Here is a 17,805-nt window from a genome sequence, read left to right as displayed (position 1 = left end):
CTACACTCTCCAGGTTACAAAGATCTCTGCATCAGAAGAGAAGCTCAGAGCAGCACGGCATCCTCAGCCCTCCTTCTCTCTTGAAGCAGACACTGAAAGACAGGAGCCGTCTCCAGGCTGGGAGGTATGCTGACAAGCTTAGCCATAGCAAGGACACAGGATGCCATTCACTCTTGAGAAAAAATTCTGTGATTTTTTTTTTTTCAATCCTTGAAAGGGCAACCAATACTCTGTAGTATGTAGCATGCAACGTGCAGAATAAAACTTTGCCAACTCTGAAACTGTTCAGGAAAAAAGGCCACAGAGTCCTGCTGGAAAATCTAGGATGCAACACACATAGTTTGCACTCTCTGGTGGTAAGAAAGCCGCCAGGTCTCTCAAAAGCACAGGCCAAGTGGGAAGAGTAGAGGCGAGGGACCGCAAGATTCAGAAATGATCTCAAGTAAACCTTTTGGAATTGTAGTTAAGTATTTTTCTCTGGAAAGACAACTGGAATTTTTTTTGTCTTTTATCATTGTGTTAAGCCACAGTCATGAAGAATCAATGTTCCTATCACACTACTAGAGCACAGACTTAGGAGCCCAGCTCCACCCACTAATTGGGTGATCTTGAGCAAATTCCTTAACCTCTTGCCATTTTCCTAAGTCATAAAATGAAGATGATTACAGGACCTACCTCATGGGGTGGTAGGGATGATTAAATCAGTTTATGTGTATATCGAGGCCTTAATGTGCAACACAGAGTAAGCAGTACATAATTCATAATTACTATTTTTACCATGTGAAATGTGAGTCCTGTTTTTCATATAAAATATGAGAACACAAAGTTTCTCAAAGGATTTTTCATTAAAAGGAATAAAACTCACAAATTTAGACACATAGTTAACAGATACTAAAGAAAAAAAGACTTGATATAAGGGCCAAGTAATCAATTCTAGGACAGGAAATTCCTGTGCCTGGAGTGCCCACTACCTGTTTGTCTACAAGGCATACCTCAGTTCCCTGTGAGGCCCCTCTGAATCCTAAGAAACAATCATCACAGAGTCTCAGTCTTACTTCCAGCACCGCTAAAACCATAATGTATTGTACAGAGTTGTTCTCAAGTCTGTTCCCTTTATTATATTTAACATATGTTTATTTATCCACTGACTCTCTACTCCCGATTGAATTTAAATTCCATGAGGACACAGAGTCTATGATTTACTTTGTTCACTACTATCTTCTTCCTGTCTAGAACAGTGCCTGCCATAGAAGATACTCAGTATATATTTGTTAAAGTTCTTTAATATCTCTTTTCATCTTTATATGCCCCATACTAGGTCATACTAAATGGACACTTTTTTTAAATGTTTATTTATTTTTGAAAGAAAGAGAGCGAGCACGCATGTGAGAGCGGGGAAGGGACAGAGAGAGGGAGACAGAGGATCTGAAGCAGGCTCTGCGCTCATAGCAGATTCTGACATGGGGCTCGCGGGGCTTGAACTCACGAGCAGTGAGATCATGACCTGAGCCAAAGTCAGCCTCTTAACCAACTGGGCCACTCGGGTGCCCCTGAACAATAATTTTTTTTTGAGGGAGACAATGAGTAACAGGTATAGTCACTGTGTGCTCAGATTCTATGTTTTAGAATCGTCATCATTTTTCAGTAACTGGTAACATATTATTTTATGCCTAGAAAGTGTGGGCATTTATATGCATCTTTTATTTAATATTTATAACTTTATAAGGCAAATACAATTTCTATCTTAGAGATTATTATTTTAGTAAACTGAGAATAAGGAAGACTAACAAGCCTGTCCAAAGTCCTAGGGAGTCACAGCCAGAATGAAAATCCTGGTCCTGACTCCTAAGCTAGTGCTGTTAACCATCCTGTGTGTTCACAGTGGCATACGGGTGAATGTAACATCTGACTAAAGTAAAATAGGAAGGGAACAGCTGAAAGGGAAACCTGAGCCCTAGAACATGGTATGTAAAGATCAGGCAGCCAATCCCCTTTCATGCATCATTAACAAATTAGGCCTTTGGTACCAGAAGGAGGCAGCACACTTCCCAGCCCTCACTGGGAATAGCATGGCTTCTCTGGATCACTGCCTGGCTCCAAATGACACCCACACACAGGGCAGAGCAGTACAAATCACCATGCCTTGGGAAAACAGATTCTCAATACCTGTTGGTGTTTTTGATTCACTCTTTCTGCCATACTCTAGGAAGGGCTATGACGGTCATCTACTGCCATGGCTCTCGAGGCTGACATCACAACCAAGTGAGGACTTCTACAAGACACCCACACGCAGAGGTAGGGGAAGACGGGGCATGAAATAGCTCTGAAGAACGAATTTCTTCTTTAGACCAACATTGTTTCTTGAGTTATTATTCTGTTTTTAATTACATGGGAAACAGATACATAGCTACACTGATATCCACTAACTTCCTGGAATATGTTCAGCATTTCACAAGATAGATGTAATTACCAGGTTTTGCAGTAAATCAGCTCTCTGTGGTTGTTTCGTAAACACTAATATTTACAGTTTGGCTATTTGTGAAGTACTCATGAAAGGTAATATGACAAATATACCATTTACAGGATCTCCTCCTCCTCAGCATTGCCTTCTAGTACAAAGCAGAAACATTTGTTAAAAGGGGAGCCACCCTATTAGAAAGCACCAACCAGCTGACCAGCATTTGCTCCCTGCCCTCTATCCCTCTATCCCTCTATTCTCTCTCCCCACCATTAGACACAATGGGATTTTTTTTTTTTTTTTTTTTTTTTTTTGCCAAATTCGTATTCCAGAGGAGCCATGAAATTCCCGTAAAGTTCAACATCAGGCCTGACTTAAGATCTTTGGGGCCTCCTGCTAACTTCATCCCCCTGCAGCTGCCTCGCTAAGGCAAGCTTTTGATCTGTACTATCTGGATTTCAAGCTGATATACACACAGCCTCTTTGATCTCTTATTAAGTGGCTTCTGGTCTCCTGATGCCTTTAGTCTTGCTGAACTGTGGTTTTTGGAAGTCAGTCATCATCCTGAGCACAGTACAAACTCCACACACCAGGAGTGGGCTCCCTTCATTCACCCACTTCGCAGGCTTGAAAAGCAATCTTTAAGCCATGAGAGAATTTCCCCACTAGCCACAATCAATCCACTCCATGAACACACTACTAAGAATTATTTTTCAAATGAAGCAGCTTAAAATGATTTAAAGGATACAGAACTTTCCCATAGAGGGAAAGGGAGCAAATCCTCTGTGAAAAGAAATCTTCACCCCAGTTGGCACTGAAGCTTACAGTACTTTGATGTTAATAAAAATAAATGTGGACAAGAATCAGGGATGAGCACAGAATAGCCTTTATCAGTCCCAAGTTCCATTAAGCAAAAGTGACCTTTAAATGCAGATGTGTGGTTTGTTCAACAGCAAGCTATAGGAGGATATATTTATGAGAACATGTATACGACCATTAGTAGCAGATTGATGGCATTTTTCTTAGTCTTACTGTCTTAATCCTACCTGGGTGAAGTAAACCCAAAGAACTCCTTTAAAAAAAAAAAAAAAGACATAAGCAACAAAAGAAAAAATCAACAAGATATTGGTGTCCATGTTATGAGATCCCTTGAGCATGAAAGTGTAGCTATATAGTATATCCTCCGTGTCTTAGATTCTGGAATTAGTGTAGGTTTGTAATTGGCTTTTTAATATTACTAACATAGGCTGTATTATATGTTAAAATTATGTTGATACCTATCTAATTCTATATCTTAAAGTCTATGAACTAATCGCCTAATAAGAACACAAAGATACTGGTCTTCCACAAGTTAGTGAACACTATGTATTCTTAACAGCATTCACCTAAAATAGCAAAAATTAAAATCCTTAATTGCTTCTCTTTATAAACTCAAGTTTTCTCATAAACAAGATTAAAACTGATAGAAGAAATAGGAACAGACTTTTGGGCACTAGCAGCATTGTATGAATATAAACCATTTATGCCCTTAGCTTCAAAAATCAATAAATTAATTACTGCCGGGATGCCTGGATGGCTCAGTCAGTTAAGCGTCCGACCGGAGCTCATGTCATGATCTCACAGTTTGTGAGTTCGAGCCCCAGGTCAGGCTCCATGCTGACAGCTCAGAGCCTGAAGCCTGCTTTGGATTCTGTGTGTATGTGTGTGTGTGTGTGTGTGTGTGTGTGTCTCTCTCTCTCTCTCTCTTTCTGCCCCTCTCCCACTCATGTTCTGTTTCTCTCTCAAAAATAAACATTAAAATTTTTAAAGTAAATACAACAATTACTGCCAATATAAAGTCGAAACAAAATGAATAGTTATACGTTGCTATCACTTATTAATCTGTCCATAGCATGGAAAATCATTAGCAAATTCATGAATTAGGCGCCTGTTTTGTTTTCCAGAGAATTATCTAATTAAAGAAATGACACTACATAAGAAGGCATCAATTTTAAGTAGTCTAAATACATAGGAGTCTCACAAATGGTTATATGCAAGCAATTTAGTAAAAATGTACCAAAATTTAAAAGATATGTGCTCTTTTGATGAGCAATTCTAGGAATTCATCCTAAGAATCATCCCCACCTTTTTACAAAAGAGTATGACAAGGATATCCACTATAGCTACATTTGAAATGCCCACTAAATAGGTACAGGAGATTGGTTAAATAAATTACTATACATCAACAATAATATACTATGCGGTTATTAAAAAGAATTACATAGATCTATAAATACCAAAATGAAAGAACATATAACTGAGATAAAACGCAATGTGTTTAAAGTATGTTTGACATACTCCATTTATATGTAAAAAAATTTTTTTTTAACTACTACTTTTATTACTTTGTATGTATAATATATCTCTGAAAGGATAGACAAGAAAAACAGGAGTTTTTATCTAGGAGAAGTGAAGGGACTATGGTCAGAGGTAGATTTACTTTTCACAGGATACCTTTATGTACTTTGAATTTTTATGCCATATGTATGTATTACTTATTTTAAAAACATTCCTTACGTTCAGAGGACGTCATTCTGTTGCACATATGAGAAAAAAGCCAATTTAGGGGCACCTGGGTGGTGCAGTCAATGGAGTGTTCAACTTTGGCCCAGGTCATGATCTCACGGTAAGTTCGAGCCCTGCGTCAGGCTCTGTGCTGACAGCTCAGAGCCTGGAGCCTACTTAGGATTCTGTGTCTCCTTTCTCTCCCCCTCCCCTTCTCACATTCGGTCTCTCTTTCAAAAATAAATAATAAACATTAAAAAAATTAGAATAAAGCCAATTTAATGACAAATACATGAAATTTACACAATCTCTTCCTATAACTTTTTAAATCTTTTAAAGAGAATTCATCTAATGGAGTTAGGAAAAAGTCAGGCAAAAACTACATACTAAGTTTTTCTAACAAACACTAAGCCATACCATATCCAAGACTCAGCAATACTATAGTCATTCATATTCATACTCTTTGGGCTTTATAACCCATTTCTTCTGTTAAGAAAAATTAATCTTTTTTTTTATACAGAGGAATATTTTCACTATTATTTTTAATGAATCATCATTTGTCTTTGGTCTTTCAAACAACTTTTTAAAATATCGCTAACAGTATTTATGTGTGAATCACCTCTCAATGGCTGTGCTATTATGCTTTCTATTTTTATCTATCTTAGAGTCTGAGATAAACCCAAAGTCTTTTAAAAATATCGGCTTTGGCAAAAATTGAGTCTGTCCATATCAGGAGGGGAGAGACACGAGGACTGGGATGTGGGAGGAAGGAGAATTATTGGTTAATAAATTTTACCTTCTAAATCACTGAAATTCAAAAGTACTAAGAATGGCAATATCATGGCTAATGTTCAAAAATTGGCTAATGTCAAACATTTCCAGTGAATTATAATCATGAGGGGTTATTCGAAGTTCAACATAAATCAAAACACCAGAAAATATCCACTTGCCGTCTTTAATACGTAAGGTCAACCTAAGGTGAAATCCACACAATTCTAAATTTATTTCAAGATTTTTGGTAGAAATTAAAAATTACAGACTCAGACTACCTAATAATTGCTTCATTATTGAACACTAGCCCACAACAAATTAGTAGCACTAATTTAGGATACTTAAATTTGTAATTATTTTCATTGGAAACAATAAACACTAGCTCTTAGAAAATGTGTATGAGGACACTATATTAATTTTTAATACTTACCAAACTTACAGATAAGCATTAAAAATGAGAATACTATCTAGCAACTTATCTTTAAGATATGAAATTTTTTTGCAAGCTGGAAAAACAGGAAGATCTGCTGTAATAAATTTAGTACAAAGATCTCCTGTAATAAAATGCATGCATCATGAAAGGAGCAGCATAATACGGTAGCTAAAAGCATAGATTCTGGGAGCCAACTGCTTGAGTTCAAATTCTAGTTCTGCCACATACTAGCTGTGTGAACTTGGACTAGTTATGTAACCTCTCTGTGCCTCAGGTTCCTCACTTCAAAAATGAGGATAATAGCACCTACTCTTGGGGCACCTTGGTGGCTCAGTCAGTTGAGCGTCCAACTTCGGCTCAGGTCACGATCTCATGGTTCATGAGTTCGAGCCCTGTGTCGGGCTCTGTACTGACAGCTCAGAGCCTGGAGCCTGCTTCAGATTCTGTGTCTCCTTCCCTCTCTGCCCCTCCCCTGCTCAGCTCTCTCTCTCTCTCTCTCAAAAATAAATAAACATTAAAAACAAAAAAGTCATGGGACATCTGGATGGCTCAGTTGGTTAGGCGTCTGCCTTCAGTTCAGGTCATGATCTCATGGTTCGTGGGTTTGAGACCAGCATTGGGCTCTGTGCTGACAGCTCAAACCCTGGAGCCTGCTTCAGATTCAGTCTCCCTCTCTCTTCACCTCCGCTACTCACGCTCCGTCTCTTTCTCTCTCTCAAAATTAAATAAAACATTAAAAAAAATAAATAATAATAGCACCTAGTCCATAGGGTTCTTGCAAGGAATATGTACGTAAAACAATCAGAACAATGCCCAGCAAACAGTAAACACTCAGTAAACGTTAGCGATTATTACTGGATTTGTATTAGTTTTAGTTGTATTAATATTAGGATTAGTATAAGTATTAGTACTATTCCAAGGAATAAAGGCATTACGCGACTGAGACAAAGATAACTCGAGCGCAATATGTAAACCACATCTAGAAACTGGCAAGAAATTATACCATAAAAAATTATAAAAAATTTCTGAAGTTTTATGTTGCTTAGAAACAGAGTATACAGGGGCGCCTGGGTGGCGCAGTCAGTTAAGCGTCTGACTTCAGCCAGGTCACGATCTCGCGGTCCGTGAGTTCGAGCCCCGCGTCGGGCTCTGGGCTGATGGCTCAGAGCCTGGAGCCTGTTTCCGATTCTGTGTCTCCCTCTCTCTCTGACCCTCCCCCGTTCATGCTCTGTCTCTCTCTGTCCCAAAAATAAATAAAAACGTGGAAAGAAAAAAAAAAATTAAAAAAAAAAAAAAAAGAAACAGAGTATACAGTTAAGCCATTATATTCATGTTCTTGATAAATTAGGCACATCACTGTTTTCCATGGCACTATCTTACATGATATGATATTATAGTGACAAATGACCCTTCTAACATGGTACACATATAGGACAGGATTTTAACTAGCCACTACATGGAGTAGTGCCTAGAAATATTTGAAACTAATAAATATTCTACCTCCATTCAAATCCCAGCCAATAAAGCTAGTATCACTTTATCTTAAAATCTAATGAGGAGGCTTACCACCTGAATCACATTTACGATGTCTTCCCTGTCACTATCTCCTTTTGCTTTGTCCCAATCTGTTTTAAATGCCTTTCATGAAAATGTATTTCCACTTTGCATTTCCAGACTTTCACCTATCCAGGAAGCCACCCCATAGTTCCAATGGCCAATTCAGCATCCTTTATCTGCTCGCTCATCTTTTCCTAAGGTTCAGTTCAATTTATGTAAAAAGCAAATTGCTGGCCAATAATCCACAATTGGATAATTCACATATGGTTTATCAAGAGTTGGATGCATTTTAGAATGTAATTTTACAATTAAATTTAGACTTCACTAAACAAAGGCATGTACTTATTAATTTTCCTAAATAGATGGCTTAAAATTGACAGGGTACAAATATATTGTAGTACGGCTATATATTAAAGGACAACATCAAGACTTCTGTAGTTTATTTTCTAAGTTGGATGATTATCGATATTCATATACCCATCGTAATGTTAACATTTCCCACTTCTTTACACATTAATTTACTTAATCCACACCAATCCTTTGAGCTAGACATTATCCCCATTTTAAAGATGAAGAAATTGGGGGGCGCCTGGGTGGCGCAGTCGGTTAAGCGTCCGACTTCGGCCAGGTCACGATCTCGCGGTCCGTGAGTTCGAGCCCCGCGTCGGGCTCTGGGCTGATGGCTCAGAGCCTGGAGCCTGTTTCCGATTCTGTGTCTCCCTCTCTCTCTGCCCCTCCCCCATTCATGCTCTGTCTCTCTCTGTCCCAAAAATAAATAAACGTTGAAAAAAAAAAAAATTTAAAGATGAAGAAATTGCATAAGTACCAGTACAACAGATGCTATATATCATTTAGTCAGGTTCTTGAGAAAGTTCTTACTATTCTAGAGAAAAACTGGTGAGAAATTACTATTGCAAAGTAAATTTTCAATCTCTTCAATACTGCTAATGCAGTCCTTTACCACCGGGAAGCTCTCCCACTGTCCTAAAACTTTCCTCTGGTGGCCAAAATGTTTCTACAGTATTCTTATTCTAAATGTACTAAGAGGGGGAATGGGATGGGGGTGGGTTTGCATTGGTCCTATTCAGCTACCTAATAAATTCATACAGGACATATTAAATACAATAATAGCCAGAAACATGGCCTTTCATGACTTTTGCTACACCTTCACCTGGCCTTGCAAAAAATGTTTGAACTTTAGAATTTATTACCTAATTACAACAAGAGACAATATAACCAATTAATTAACTTGCCCCAAACCAAATTTTAAATTGTGTTTATGTGTCATCTAAATGTCATAGTGTTTAATAGTTCTACATACCACTGACAAATGGTGAAAACGTGCCGAATACAGCTGTAAGTAAATGGACTTAAGAAAAAAGTTCAGTTCAAGATTGAATGTTTTTTCTCCCAAGGGTTAGCTACAGAAGTAAATAAGCTGAGCACTTTAATATGAATCAAAGTAGCATTTTAAAAAATGAAATATTTTTCCATCAGTTGTCTGAGAAGCACAAAGGCAAAAGGAGTATCTAACACTTCTTTTGCAGCAAAATTACTTTATATAATTTGTGCAGAAATGTCTGTATATGTAATTATGATTATGAGGAAGATGGGGAAAAAACCTAGAATTTTATTTTATTTTTTAAGTTTATTTTGAGAGAGACAGAGAGAGAGAGAGAATACACAAGTGGGAGAGCAGCAGAGCGGGGTGGGGGGAGGGGGGGCAGGGAGGGAGAGAGAGAATCCCAAGCAGGTTCCACACAGTGAGCGCAGAGCCCAATACAGGGCTCGAACTCATCAACTGTGAGATTATGCTCTGAGCTGAAATCAAGAGTCAGACACTTAACCGACTGAGCCACCCAGGCAGGTACCCCTCATTGGCATTTATATGTAAGCATTTTTTTTCTGAGAGAAAGAGAGAGAGAGTGTGCATGCTAGAGTGAGCATAAGCAAGGGTGGGACAGAAAGAGAGAGGAGAGAATTCTAAGCAGCAGCCTCCATGCCCAGCACAGAGCCCACATGGGGCTCAATCTGACAACTGTGAGACTACCATCTGAGCCGAAATTAAGAGTCCAAGGCTTAACTGATTGAGTCACCCAGGTGCCCCTAGAATTTTATAAATAAAAATAAAATTTCAAAAAACCAAGGTATGCTACATGTCATACCTACAGGAATGTGGTGAAGAAAGAAATTTTCCATATTTGGAACTATTTTTCAGTGTAAAGCTCAGAACTGCTAAAAGAATTCTTCTGTTAACTGGAGGTTAAATTCTTAAGGACTATCAAACTTTTCTTTCTATCCTTTACTGAAGTTTGGTTTGGTTTTTATTTCTGAAACACTTCTCTGCTTTAACATGGGCAATATTCAAAATATAAAGCTTGCAGATAATGTCATTTAAGAGGGTAAGCATGACCATTTTAATACCTTATGTAATAATGCAAATACATATAGCTCCAATGATAATGGAAATGTACCTGAATATCTAACACTACATCTGAAAGGTGTTTTCTAAACTAAATCCTAATGATCAAAATGGTAAACAATAAATTTCGTTGGATGTGTTCATTTAGTTCCAGTTAACTTTGGCTAACCTAGAGGTGCCTGTGTGGCTCTGTCAGTTGAGCGTCAGACTTTTGATTTCTGCTCAGGTCACGATCTCACGGTTTGTGGGTTTGAGCCTTGCATTGGGCTCTGCACTGTCAGAGGGATTCTCTCTCTCCCTCTCTTTCTGCCCCTCCCCCCCCTCACACACACATGCGCTCTCTTTATTCAGTTTAAAATATTCTGCAAATATTTATCATTTACCATATGGTAGGTAATAAGGATATACGGGGGAAGAAAAATTGAGGTAGTGCCTAAAATTTGTTTTATATGTCCTTATATTAACCAATATATAAGCTTCTAGAATCTTACAGTATTGATACTTCTTGATAAAAATATCTCCCCATTATGCATTATTTAGAATCAGCAAATCATAATTCAGTAATATTCCAAAGAAAAGTTCTAATAACAGAGAGGGTTATCTGGCATAGAAATATGCCAGCAAAAATGAACAATCTATTTCAGTAATCTTAAATCATACTGCCTAAATATGGAATTTAATGTTCTTACATAATGCTCAAAGTATTTTTCTTTTAATCTGTTCCCGAATGCCTTATTATATTAAAAAAATTGATTTTTATATCACTTGGCATTTTATGTGCTTTGATAGAGTACATTTTGCTTTATTAAACCACAATGTGTTTAGGCAGCACTAAAGTATTAAAATATGCATCTTAAAAGTGAAGAGCTTTTTTGCCAACAGTTCTAAATTCCCCATGATAATCAGAAGGTCTAAAAATACTGTAAACTGGTAAACTGATACAACATATAGATAGATGTCTTATTGGGATCTTTCACACACACCTCCTCCCAAATACATTAGTGACTTGACTCTAATTATAATTGGAGTACATATAAATAAATGTCATGTGTCCTATATTAAATACAAATACATAATCTCACCAAGAACATTTCTGTTAACAGAAAAGCAAAACAATAAAAACCTTCATGTGAAGGGGAGAGAGAAGAGAGAATTAGGAATGAATGACTATCATGTGGATGGGGTTTCTTTCTGCGGTGATGAAGTGTTCTAAAATTAAGACTGTGGTGATGGTTGCACAACTCTGAATATACTAAAAACAACCAAATGGCATGCCTGAAATGCATGAATGTTATGGTATGTGAAACATATTTCAATAAAGCTGGGGAAGGGGCAGCTGGGTGGCTCAGTCAGTTGAGCATCCAACTTTGGCTCAGGTCACGATCTCATGGTTTGTGGGTTCGAGCCTCGTGTCGGGCTCCATGCTGACAGCCCAGAACCTAGAACCTGATTCAGATTCTGTGTCTCCTTCTCTCTCTGCTCCTCCCCTGTTCTCTCTTTCAAAAATAAATAATATTTAAAAAAAATTTTTTTTTAAGCTGGGGAAAACAATCCCTCCATATAAAAAAATTCTTGAAGGGTCACCTAGGTGGCTCAGTTGGTTGAGCATTGGACTTTTGATATCAGCTTGGGTTGTGGTTTTGCGGTCGTGAGGCTGAGCCCGTCATCGGGCTCCACACTGACAGAGAGGAGCCTGCTTGGGATTCTCTCTCTCCCTCTTTCCCTGCCCCTCCCCTGCTCACATTCTCTCTCTCTCTCTCTCTCTCTCAAAATAAATAATTTTTAAAAATTCTTCAAGCTCCAGTTTCTAAAAGCATCCATGGGTATAAAACTATTGCTTCCCTCACTATTCAATTATTATATCACCCATCGTTTTATTCACTAAGAAAGCTACCAGTTGCAAAGGTAACAATGGGAATTTTAACACCTGTCTTTGGATGATAGCATTATACATCAAATCATTCAGTTTTCCCTAGTGGGTGCCTTAAATAATTACTTTTTCACATACCTTTAAAACAAAAAAATCCCTCCAGAAACTCAATATAGATTTTTATACCTGGTAATCCAAAATGCTGAATCCCAAGCCTTTATGATCTTTTACAAGTTCAACTATCTTGACTTCAGGAGACCATAATGCTAATTCCCCATCATCATCATCTTCAGTATGGACATCTACACTGTGGTCAGCCTGAAACACCGAAGAAGATAAATGCTTCAAAACATTGTCCTTTCAATTCTGAAAAGAATTAACATATCAGGAATCTCATAGCCTCTTCTCAAACTGGGAATTCTCTTTGGCATGCATAGTTTATAATCTTTTCAAAGGGGCATGCGCTGGGGTACACACACTCTAGGATAAGATCCTCAAGAAAATTCAAGTACTTAAAAATGCAGGCTGCTCATACAGTTGGATTTTTTTTAAATGTAAGTAACTGTTTCATTCAAAATATTAACACTGACCTCTTATACTTCAATGAGGTCTGTCATCCCATTAGAAGCATAAAAGGAAAAATATGTAATTTAAGAAAAATGTAAATATCATACAAAGTCAAAGTTTATAAGATATTTAAGTAGCAATACCTGAATTCACAATTACAATGAGAGACAGAAAGATGCCAACAAAGAGAGAGACTAGTGTAAGACAAAAGGGAAACCACTTCTGTTGGCTCCTGGAAGTTAAGAAAAACTTCACTAGAAAGACAAAGTGGAAAAAACCCCAAGTCCTTGTGAATTGTGAAGGTCTAAATACCAGATTAAAAAAAAAAATCACTGAGTTGAAATAAAGAAAATCTGGTCTTGGTTGGAGGACGTAAGCCAGCAAAACTATTCGATACAGAGATCCTTGGTTATTTTCCTTGACTTCACACTCCTGAGTCCCCCTATTCCAGACTCCTTCCCTCCTTTCAGGTAAAAGAGTCACTGCTATAGGGAATTCTAGGAAGCTAAATCATAGTGGGTCAATGAGTCAACTACACAGAAGGAGAGAAGCTGCTTTCAGTTTTCAATACTATTTATAGCATGGTATTATTTTTTATATGATCTATCTTGCTCAAAATACTCTGAACTTCTACCTGAAGCTCAAAAATTATCTTCTTTTTCTTTGTAGGAACTAACAAAATGACAGGCTAGAATGGAAATTCTGTGTGGGCTACCATGGAGTTTACCGATGGTTATCTGCTCAGCCCACAATACAGCCTGGCGTGCACTAGGCGCTTGATAAATATTTGTTCAATACATTAACAAATCATCCATCTTTGCATTTCCCTTGAAACTTTCTAAATAAAGCTATGGACTAATTTTTCAAAGTAGACTTCTTAAAACTTTGGGTGCTCTTAGTAAATAAAATCAAAGTGCATCGTTCCTATGAATGTAATTTTGAGTGACTTGCATAAGAAAATCCATTTAATGAAATCAAAGGGAGGGGGCCCCTCTAATGTGGAAGAGCAAGGCACCAGAGCAAGTACAAAAACATTTTTAAAATTAGGGTTGGTCCAGATCTCAAACTGTCCCCACAGGACATGGAAAGTCAATACTCAATTCATGGTGGATTGAATCGAAACATGGGAACAATTTCTGGGTTCTTGAATTACAAAACTTGAAATTAGGGGGATTCACTGAATCAGTAACCTCTGTATATATCAGTCTGATGTGAGGAAATGATATTTAAAAAGAAAACATTATACCTTCCAAAAAAGTAAAGTTCCAATAACTAATACGATATGATTGATGTTTTGCTGTGCATTTAATATCCTCAATGATTAATGAGCATTAGAATTTTGGCTAAGTTGTCTAACCAGATAAGGTTTAAGAACCTAAGATGATATAGGGATAAATGGAAAAAAAAAAAAAAAAAAAAGACAGATGGAAAAGAAAGCCAGGATTTTAAGAAACCGCATACACTTATAAAACCTAAGCTTACAGAAATTTCAAGGCATCTAAGGTATGTAGGATATTATACTCCAACCTGAGATATATCACTCTGATAGAATCAATTCTGCCTAACTCTGTATTTACAGAATAGAAAGCAATCAACTAATGGGCAGCAAGGTTGACATTTAGAATAATTCAAAGCTGTTGTTTACCCATTGTGGTAAAGGATGACAGATGGGAGCACAGAGTCAGCAAGCTGGGTTGGTGATTTACACACCCTGTAAGATTTGATTAAAGGCATTTTTATCAACCTTTAGAGGTAAGCCCTCATCCACACTGAATTTTAGTACGATAGTAAGAATCACAAAAGTGATTCGAGTCTCTTCTTTGAAATAGATTTTACCAAAGATAAACATTAAAAAAAAAAAGATAATCAATAATCAATAATGGGCAGGGCAATTCTTGTACACCCAGTACAGAATAAAAACACTATGAGACACAAATTAATTTTTTTTTAATTTTTTTAACGCTTATTTATTTTTGAGACAGAGAGAGACAGAGCATGAACAGGGGAGGGTCAGAGAGCGAGGGAGACACAGAATCCGAAACAGGCTCCAGGCTCTGAGCTGTCAACACAGAGCCCGACACAGGGCTCGAACTCACAGACAGTGAGATCGTGACCTGAGCCGAAGTCGGACGCTTAACCGACTGAGCCACCCAGGCGCCCCGAGACACAAATTAATTTTAAGATATGGCTCTGCCCACGGGAGCGGAGTTGTCACGTCACATGAAAGACTTTGTGACCTACGACAGTGCTAGCCTCTTACATACTTTAGGAAATTAGCAAACAAAGATGGGTGGACTGGAAGAGTCAAGAGCTATCGTTAACTTTTCCTGAGCACTTTCCACGTGGAAGGCATTGCACTAAGAACTGTGCACATAGTATTTCATTTCCCTCTCACACAAACTGATGAGAGTGGTAAGTACTATAAGCATCCCCAATTTTCAAAAGAAGATGAATATTCAAAGGAAGTTATCTGCTCCAAGATTCACAATCATTAAGTGGTAGAGGCACAATTAGAGTCCATATATGTTGAAATTCAGACCACAGGCAGGTAAAAGAAAGGCTCTGTGTATGTAAACTGGTGTTAATAGAATTATAATTTGTAAGAGTCTGGAAAGGGGGGAGGGGTAGGGAAAGTGACATGAAAGATGAGGTTACAAATGGCATAAAATGGCAAAGCATGTGCTTAAAACTGTTTTCATAATCACAATGTTCTTTAAAATAAAAAAAAAATTAAAAAACAAAACAAAACAAAAAAAGAGTACCAAAAACACAGAAAATGTTATATTCTTCTCTGACCTTCTGAAGGCTTTTATAGCAATTTTTACTCACTTCAAAACCGGTCATAGATCTTCATATTTTTAAGGCTCTGAAAAAGGGAAGTCCATTAGATATTTAACACTCATCACCATCTTAAACTTAAGATGAACTGAGTTGAACTGGGATCCAGAAGTAATGAGCCCAGGAAATTACTTAAAAAAAAAAAAAAAAAAGTTCTCTAAAATCAAAGTGCATGCATGTTAATATCTCCACCATTTCAAGTTAAAAAAATTAAAAAAGGAAGAAAAAAAAGTTTTATGATGTTAAATGAAAAGTAACAGTTTGAAAAGCTATGCATTGTTGCCTGTAAGTGCTACTTTAGTCATATAAAAGAGGGAAGAAGTGTCTCCCCTCCCTTCCTATCCAAATACTCTCTCCAGGGCATCCTGGATGAACAGGCATTCCTATGGGAACCGCATATGGGAACCATATTCAGTTTGTACCTCTATCTTGGGAAGAGAGGCTTCAGTGGTCCTTGGTTCATCTACAGAGGCTTCATCATCAAAGAGTCGTCGACAGCAAACCAAGGTAAAGGGAGGTGGCACTTCTTTGAGAAAGGAGACTGCTTCTCGGCGAGATTTCCCATAGAGCTGCACACCATTGACCTAGAAAGTCAAGGGACAAGTCAGAACTGAGGAGGCCCCAATGAAAAAACCAAAGTCCCATGCTTACATCAGAATCAAAACAGTATTATTTTATTTTTCCTATGAACAAAGGGTTTAAATGTATTCACGTTATTTTAGCAGTAACCAAACATAAAAAACTAATGCATAAATGTACAAAACTAAATGCATAAAAATTAAAGCTGAACCTTGACTGAATTTCAGTGAACAAAGTATAACGTGTGAAGATTACAAGTGATGTGCCTAATTTTTCACACCTCCATGGTTTCTCTTTTCTAGACTCCAATGTTGAATTCTGTCATCTACACATCTCTCTTTAAATATTAAACATCATTGATAACCTTTCTAAGATGGTCTCCTTGTGCTTTTTCATTTCATAAAAACACCACTAACAGATACTAACACTAAATTTAAGGCTAAAATTAAAACCTGCTCAGCTTATAATGTGTAGGTAACAAAATCTAGGATACTCAGCTGTCAAAATTTTTTTTCACATGCCATAAACTAGAAAATCCTAGAAAAACCCTGTCGATCAAAAAGAAATACGTATAAGCGTGCCTCTATTCTATTCTTACATGCTGTGACATAGCCATCAAGTACAGGAAGTGTGCCAGTTTTCCAATTGCTTTTTGTGTGTCCCATGTGTTTAAGTTGCTTTTTTTTCTTTTTTCTTTATTTTTGAGAGAGGGAAAGAGAGACAGAGCACAAGTGGGGGAGGGGCAGAGACAGAGAAACACAGGATCTGAAGCAGGCTTCAGGCTCCAAGCTGTTAACACAGAGCCCGATGCAGGGCTCGAACTCACAGACCATGAGATCACGACCTGAGACGAAGTCTGATGTTTTACCGACTGAGTCACCCAGGCGCCCCTGGGTGTCCCATATGTTTAAAAAAACAAAAAGATAACCAACTACTCCTTACTAATGCTTAGTGCTTACCACCAAAAAATTTCCTAAATTTCCTATTTTAGTGCATAGTCACAATATGTTACACCAAAGATGATTTAGAAAGATAAACCTATTCTAACTTTTTATATATATGACCTAAGCTCCAGGAGCTCTCCCAGTTCTGACTAAATGCCACCAAAAGCTGACCTGTCTGCTACTCCCTCAAAGCTGAGGCATGAATACATCCAGGCATCAAATCACCTTTTCACATCTGGACTGGACTCCTACCTTCCTGGGAGGGTTCCGCAACATTATTAGCTTTAAAGTTACCTCTGGTCTGGCATTAATTTCTGACAGGTGCAGTGTTAATGTCCACATAACTGGAGGGGCTGACTTCCTGGGAGAAGAAACCTTTGCACAAAATCTGTCATTCTCAGACAATATGACACTGTGAGTCATTGTAAGTATCTCATCAGCAGCTGCCTGAGCCCCAAGTCAATCATCCCTGGGAACTATTCTCAGGCCTGCAACATACAATACTTAGCGATCAGGCTGGACGCCATCTCTCTGCCTCCTAATTATTTACAGAGAAATCACCACCTAGTAAAGAGACCCATATGTGCTTCAGGGAGCTAGTCCTAGTAGGAAAGTAAATACCGTCTCCCAAGACTTTATGACTGATGAAAGGGAGCCAGGGGACAGCAAGTTCAACAGCTAATAAAGGTTTTCCCTTGGAAGAACTGACAGTCAACCTTCACAGGTCATATCATGTCCACAGTGCCAACTGGTGCCACAAATACAGGAAGTTCTAAAATCACCCAAATGGGTAGTACCCTGTACTGGAAATAAAGCAAGCAG

At 37.9% G+C, this 17,805-nt stretch overlaps 1 protein-coding gene across 2 annotated transcripts in view; it reads right to left on the bottom strand.

The window, feature by feature from the left end:
* Positions 1–17,805, bottom strand: part of PATJ (PATJ crumbs cell polarity complex component) — a 363,529-nt gene that overhangs the window by 272,705 nt on the left and 73,019 nt on the right. For both annotated transcript variants that reach the window (XM_030323890.1, XM_030323891.2), the window contains exons 16-17: positions 15,883–16,044; positions 12,242–12,373 (exon numbers count right to left, since the gene is read on the bottom strand). In XM_030323890.1, coding sequence (XP_030179750.1) covers positions 12,242–12,373; positions 15,883–16,044 — 294 coding nt within the window. The remainder of the gene's footprint in view (positions 1–12,241; positions 12,374–15,882; positions 16,045–17,805) is intronic.

This window comes from Lynx canadensis, chromosome C1, assembly GCF_007474595.2.
Source record: "Lynx canadensis isolate LIC74 chromosome C1, mLynCan4.pri.v2, whole genome shotgun sequence".
NCBI lineage: Eukaryota > Metazoa > Chordata > Mammalia > Carnivora > Felidae > Lynx > Lynx canadensis.
This window is presented reverse-complemented; position numbering and strand designations above follow the sequence as displayed.